The 7,063-nt window shown below is 51.6% G+C and overlaps 1 protein-coding gene across 1 annotated transcript; it reads right to left on the bottom strand.

Annotated features, from left to right (window-relative positions):
- Nucleotides 1-1,230: 1,230 nt before the first annotated feature.
- On the bottom strand, nt 1,231-6,670 carry ATP5MJ (ATP synthase membrane subunit j). Its single transcript, XM_021679714.2, has 4 exons — nt 6,587-6,670; nt 2,839-2,962; nt 2,084-2,107; nt 1,231-1,410 (listed from the first exon to the last, which is right to left on the bottom strand). The coding sequence occupies exons 2-4, from the start codon at nt 2,960-2,962 to the stop codon at nt 1,376-1,378; spliced, it is 183 nt and encodes a 60-aa protein (XP_021535389.1). The 5' UTR covers nt 6,587-6,670; the 3' UTR covers nt 1,231-1,375.
- Between the last annotated feature and the right edge of the window lie 393 nt (nt 6,671-7,063).

Raw genomic sequence — 7,063 nt, 5'->3', positions numbered from 1 at the left:
CCACGAGAGCAGGGGTGAACTTGACAGGGTGGACCTAAGGGCCCTGGTGGGTCATGTTCTTTGGATGTGCTTTTTAAAATGAGGTCCCCAGCCATCAGCTTATCCTGGCAAAGTATGAGAAATTACAAGTTCTCAGGCTCCTTCCCAGACCAACGGAATCAGAAATCCTGGGGCCCACTAGTCCTTGTTCGTGGTCTCCCCCACCCCCCGCCCTGCCCCTGGGGTAACACTTTCACATCAACTCTGCATCGAGCCACAGTTGTGAGCTGGGTAGTGAGGCTGAAGGCAGGCTTTATCCCCATTTATACAAAACAAGAAATCTGGCTCAGAGGCCCTGCAAGAGGTAACAGGCATTTGTCAGGCACAGACCACGGCCAGACCTGACATTACACGCCGAAACCAGGATGGTCTCTGCACTTAGGAGAGAAAGACAGCTAGAGACCGGGACCGGGGCCCGTTTCTATTCCACAGCCAGACCTCTGCTAACCTGCAAAGCACCAGATTTCAGATGAGACTCGCTTTGACCCCTACTGCTTTCGAATCTTCCTTACAAGTGCAGTTCTAGGGGCACCTGGGTGCCTCAGTGGGTTAAGTGACTAACTCTTGATTTCGGCTCAGGTCATGATCTCATGGTCGTGGTTAGATTAAGCCCTACCTCAGGCTCCAGCTCAGTGGGAGTCTGCTTGAGATTCTCTCCCTCCGCCCCCTCCTCTCTAAAATAAAAATAAATCTTAAAAATAAAAAAGTACAATTCTAGGGGTTTGTTAATTGCCTTAGATGGAGGCAAGTATCACGCAGTATTTAGTTTAGCCAAACTAGGAGAAATATCAGTTTTTTATATTATGTACTTTGCCTTATCAGTGACTTCCTGATAGAATCTTCTAGAGCTTATAAATTTCACCCACCACATGATCTCATCCCTTATTTCTGCAGTGTTTTACAGTTCAACTAATGCTTTTCCACACCTTCCCTACTGATCTTCACAATAACTCTAGGTGAGAACTGACATGCAGTCCCGCTGTCCACACGAGGAAACACAAGGCTCAGCGAGGTCACAAGAGTAAGTGGCAGAATCATCTGTGTAGCGGATATTTATCAGACATCAGAAGTGAGGGCCCCATCGAAGCCCCAAGTCCTACGGTCATCGGGATGGCTCGGCTCGCTGGGATTCTGACTGTCTCCTGTGTGGCACACGGGGGAGCTGACAGAGGACACGGGCGTGGGCAGTGGTGCACCTCAGGTACATTTATTCACGCCACAGGGGACACAACACGTCTACAGGTGTATGGCAGTGCTCCACGTTCCCATCTAACAGCGCACTGAGATTTACAAACAGACTGATGCTCCATCGGACGTGTGCTCCAAGTACAGCCGGTCAATGATGGCCATGAGCAGGCGCAGGACTGGAAGCTGTAGAAAGAGACGCATAATACAGACATCATTGAAGAAGAAAGGAAACCATGGAAGACAGTTTATTACGTGAGTATTAACAAGTCAGAAACTGTAAACGACAGTTTTCAATACTACAAAGACACGTGGAGGGGCATTTCTACGAGGAGCGCCCAGCAGGTGTGAGGGTTTCGTGTACTCCCCTTATGCACCCGGGAGCCCGACTGCCAGCACCAGGCCGCAGCGCAGGGGAGTGTCTTCTCCCCAGGGGTCACCAGCCAGCCCCGGGGCTTTGGGAGGACTCAAATGACTACAGTTCCACTGTCATCTGGGGAAGAGTGAAGACATGTCCAGCACCAGGACATACATTCATGTGGTGCTTTCTCTCCAGACACATTTCACAGGGCGGCTTCCTGCACAGCTAGCCTGGTGCTGCCCTCCTGGTGGCAGCAGCGACCCCCCGTTTCCTAGTATCCCTGGCAGTTTTACTTGGCCTGAGGCGGTGAGCAATGGTTTTCAACGCTCAGACTGTGAGAAGCAGCTCAGAATTCCCTTTTCCAGCAGGGACAGCAAACTTCACGTCCTCTAGTATCCACTCTGCACCATATACGTTTGTAAGCATGACACACCTTGTCCTGAAAAGGTTCGATGGTGTTTCGCGTTCCCCATCCCTTTGAAGAAGCAAAAATCTTACCTTTCAAAGCTTTACTTCTTTTATCTGAAATAAAAAGAAAGTAACACTGGTTGTATCAACGCTTTACAAAAATGTTTTTGGTCAACTGACCACTGCTAAAATCAACATCTGGCTGAAAAATCCACAGCTGAGGTAAAGCGGTTCCGGGAAGTTGCAGCAAACCGGAGTTTCGACAGTGCCTCCCAGCCAAGAGGTGGCACCGCTCCCACCAGATACGTCTAGGAGCGGTGAAGGACTCCCCGCTCCCTACCATTCCCCAGACTCCAGTCTTGGGAGTTTACAGTTTCTCCCTTCTCTCCTCTTCTAAACCAACTGCTTATTAATACATGATTGGGCCTCATCTCTGTTCCACTGAGTCATCTCTGCTCCAAAGGTCACCCTGCCCCCACTTCTATTATAAAAACAGTTCGAATGTTCACAGCGGTGGGACAGGTACAGTAATACACCACACGCCAGGACACTCCACCCCTAACGACTTCCGCCGTCTCTTCCAACGAAGGACATCTCCTGTGCATTCAAAACACCATTGGTACACCTAGGGAACTCAGAATCCCCCATTATCAAGGCCTTGTTCACATCTTCCCAGTTGTCCCCAAATGTCTCTTTACAGCTGACACGTACTCCCCACATTTTAACAAAGGGTTCTGATGCTCACTTCTGGGTAAGAACTGTTGTTCTTTCACAAGATGAATCATGATTCCTTTTGAAAATGATGTTCATCCTGCCTGCTAATGAATCGACATAAAGAAACTTACCAGCACTCCTGATTTTATAAACGATGACACTCATCAACCCCATTCCTAACCAAATCTCCTGGTAAACCTGGGTATAGTAGGGCTTCATGGGGATCCAAACATTTTTAATAAGGCTTTGAAGCATCTGAAAAGGAACACAGTGATAAATATTACCATCACTATCTTTTTTTTTTTTAAGATTTTATTTATTTGAGAGAGCGAGCATGAGCAGCGGAGGATGGACAGAGGGAGAAGGAGACTCCCTGCTGAGCAGGGAGCCCGATGCGGGGCTCGATCCCAGGACCCTGGGACTATGATCCGAGGCGAAGGCAGACGCTTAACCGACTGAGCCACCCAGGCACCCCCACCATGACTGTCGTTTTAAAGCTAACTGTAAGAGGTTCCCATATATTCTTAAAGTTGACCGTTTCATGTGCCACTCTCCAGCAGCCATTCCTACCCGTAATGGGGCCCCCGCTCAGCAGCTCTTCAAGCCCCACTCACCTCCAAGGCTGCCAACCTTGGCCATCCTGGTGCTCCACCACCCCTCACCCCTCGAGCCCCAGAGTGCCCAGCCCATGCCATCTTGCACTGTCCCGAACGTCCCTCTTCCTCACAGCTGTTCTCCACTGATGCTATGCCCAAAATTACACACCATGTTTTTCAAACTTTTAAATAAAAAAACTAGTATGTTTGCATCACCATGTGAAGAACTGCTGGCATTCAGAGCTGAAAAAGGACACAGGTCCTTGTGAGACCCACACTCAGCCTAGAAATCTGCTGCTAAATGCAGGGAGTGTAGGATGACGAGGTCACTTCCTGAGAGCTGCAATTACGACATCACTTATTTAATGAATAAAAACATGTACCTAATTACTGGATTTTGATTGGGAAAAGTCATCAAATGCTGAACTGACAAAGTTTGCTTATAGGGGCAGGTCTCAAAAGTAAGGCTTTTGATTATAATTTACTAGACTCTAAAATCTGATGCCTTTATTTTCATTTTAGCTTTGTAACATCTCAAGTGGTCTATTAAACCACAGTCATTCAAATCATTGTCAGGAATAACCAGATCCAAGTACTTTGCATTTTCCTTGAAAACCCTACTTTGGCTTTAGTTAGTAATGCCGCTCGTCCCCACCCTGACCAGAGCCTCATCTACCGCTTTTTTGCGTCACTATTCGGGCTACATAATTTTACTTCTCTTCACTTTCCTCCTGCATGATCATTATTTACTCAGCAGATGTGAACTGAGCACGTACTAGGTGGCAGGCATTGTTTAGGGGCCGAGAAACCAGCTCCTAAGGCGGCGGAACACCTGCGACAGGAGTGTCCTTGGCAGAGGCAGTGTATGTGCCAAGACCCCAGGTCTTGCAGAGTCTGGGAGGAAAGGGAAGCCACAGTGGCTGCCCAGATTCAAATCCCGCCAACTTCAAGTGCCTCAATTTCTTCCTCTGGAAAACAGGGATGAAAACACCACCCACCCACAAAGGGAGCTTATGAAGAAGAGCTCCTCTGCATCAAGAATTTACAGTGTGTGGTGTCCCATGCTGAGTGCTGTGATATACAATACCACGGCTAGACTATGGGAGGGAGGAGGAACTGGGTCATTTAGGGCCTTGGAGGCCATGGTGAAGAATTCAGTTTTTTTTTTTTTTTTAAAGATTTTATTTATTTATTTGAGAGAGAGAGTGAGAGAGAGAAAGAGCACAAGAGGGGGGAGCGGGAGAGGGAGAAGCAGACTCCCCGCCGAGCAGGGAGCCCGATGCGGGACTCGATCCCGGGACTCCAGGATCATGACCTGAGCCGAAGGCAGTCGCTTAACCAACTGAGCCACCCAGGCGCCCGAAGAATTCAGCTTTTACTCTAAGAATGTCGGGCAAACCCACGGCACTCACAATGAGCTTACATACTTACCTCCTGCACCACTGCCTAACCCCTACGAAGTGGCTACTTGTGAGAGAGTTGCTGGGGGTCACACAGCTGGATCTATGGATCACCCTGCCCCCCAATCCTCATTACTAGGGAGAATCAGCTCGTCTGAGAAGAGAACTTATTCAGGCTGAGGCACTCTCCTAAAGGCTAGCCAGCCCCACGCCCGCACCAAGTGTGACCTTGAACGATGTGGTTGTGTCCTCCTCCCAGAACCCCTTGCAGAGACGTCTACCCTCACACTTCCTGTCCTCAGACTGGGATGCTCTGTCACAGCACGAGGATCCCAGAAACCAACAACCCTGCCCTTAGAAGATGCCTGAGAAGACCCAAACAGGACCTGCAGGAGGCCTCTAAAACCCCAGGTGGGAAGAAGAGTTCAGAGCGACCGAGTGCATTCCCCTCCTCCTCGAGCCTGGCAGTGACTGGGCAAGAAGGTGTTCCCAGCTCCCAGTGGGGCCAGAATCCTGGGTTCCAATCCCAACCTTGGCCAAGTCCCTGGAGTTGTCCTTTCAGAAGGTTGCCCCTCTGTGACACAGGGTTATGTCCACCCGCCTCACAGGGATCTTGCTGGCATGCAAGGAGGTAACGTGAATGGCTCAGCTGGTCATCGGTCACAGCAACAGCAGAAGGAAGTGCTACAAATACCCCGCTGAAGGCAACGGTACCAAGCTCCTGGGATCCTAAGAGGGAGAATATAAGAAGATGCCCTCACGTAGGCCAGATGAAGATCTGGATGGAAAACAGCAAAGCACACTGAGAGAGTGCAAAGGAGGGAAGAAGGGGCTGCAAAAACGTCAGCTACCCCATTTTCTGCTCAGGACTCAGGGCCCCCAGCATTGTCTCTTCACCTAGAATTATCTTGGACTGCTCCTCCTACACTACACACACTTACCTATCCCCGCCCGACTTTCCTTTTGGCCAAGATTGTCATAATTTTCTGGACAAGCGACCTCTTCATAAAGTGAGGCCCTTTCCCGTCTGAGTCCACTGTCCGTCCACATTACCAGCTCTGTGTGGGGGTTTTATTTATTTATTTATTTATTTAAAAGATTTTATTTATTTATTTGACAGAGAAAGAGGCAGCGAGAGCAGGACACAAGCAGCGGGAGTGGGAGAGGGAGAAGCAGGCTTCCCGCGGAGCAGGGAGCCCAACGCGGGGCTCGATCCCGGGACGCTGGGATCATGACCTGAGCCAAAGGCAGACGCTAAACGACTGAGCCACCCAGGCGCCCCTGTGCGGGGGTTTTAGAGCACTCACTCCTCCAAAGGCCCATCCTTTGGTCAAATGGGCGTCCCCTGTGTCTGCGAAGTTTTGGGCACGTCAACAGCAAACTATTAGCGGGCCCTACACGGGAGACAGGTACGTCTGAGCCGCTGAGGCCCAGACTGGGATTCCAGAGCCTAAGTGCCACACAGTTGCAACCGTCGCCTCTGACCCCGTCGTGCGCCCCGTGTCCCCTCCCTAAGGCCTGCTGTGCACTGCGCTGCAAGCAAACCCGAGGTACCAAGGAGAGAAGGTATGAAACGCGGGGCAGGCGCTCCAGGCCGGGGTCGGGGCTCCGTCTCTAAGCGCGCCGCGCCCTCGGGCAGGTGGCCGACCCCGGCACGGCCGGGGCGCGCTCCCCATCATCGGAGGAGCGCGGCGGTCCTGGCCAAAGGACAGGGAGGGACTTCCCGCGACCCGCCAGTCCGCGGAACGCCTCCCTTCAGCGGCCGGGGGCCGCGGCAGGACCCCAAGGCCAGCGGGGCCCAGGCGGCTCTCTCGCTCGTCGCCCTGCGCCCCGCGGGCCTAGCGGCCCCGCTCGAAACAGCCGGCCGCGCCCCCCGCACTCACCTCGGCGCAAAAAACCCCGGCTCAGGCCGCCGCAACACCCACCGCCGACGACTTGGAAAGGTCACCGACTGCGCAAGCGCCGCGCGGGACCCGCCGGGAAGGCGGAAGGAGCGGCGGCGCTCCGAGGCCAGAGCGCCTCCCGGACCGAGCCTGGGCGCCACAGCGCCCCCAGCGGTCGCCCGGTCAACCTGAAAAAGGGGCCGTCTTTACTTCCTGAGTTAAAGGCTGAGAAGTCGTCTCACCTTCGTGGTTTTCTTGCTCTTTCTCTTTGTATTAACTTTTTTGCTCTGCACATTTCTATGCAGCGACTTCTGTGCATAGTAGGTTTAGTCAACAGACACTGGGCTTAACAGACACAGGCTTTCAAAACAACTCGGCTTACTATGTGCACGGAAATAAACAAGACTGAAAATTTCAGCAGAAAACTGGAAACCGTAAAAAAAGAAACAAAAAACCACTTAGCCGATCTGAAAAAGA

The sequence above is a fragment of the Neomonachus schauinslandi genome, chromosome 9, assembly GCF_002201575.2.
Source record: "Neomonachus schauinslandi chromosome 9, ASM220157v2, whole genome shotgun sequence".
Lineage (NCBI taxonomy): Eukaryota > Metazoa > Chordata > Mammalia > Carnivora > Phocidae > Neomonachus > Neomonachus schauinslandi.
Note: the sequence above shows the minus strand (reverse complement) of the source record. Positions and strands in the feature narration are given on the sequence as shown.

Excerpts from the sequence above, each read along its gene's own strand:
- ATP5MJ (XM_021679714.2), bottom strand. The coding sequence starts at position 2,962 with ATGCTTCAAAGCCTTATTAAAAATGTTTGGATCCCCATGAAGCCCTAC. Across the intron at positions 2,108-2,838 it reads TTATAAAATCAGGAGTGCTG|ATAAAAGAAGTAAAGCTTTG; the intron begins GTAAGTTTCTTT and ends TTTTTATTTCAG. Across the intron at positions 1,411-2,083 it reads AAGAAGTAAAGCTTTGAAAG|CTTCCAGTCCTGCGCCTGCT; the intron begins GTAAGATTTTTG and ends CTCTTTCTACAG.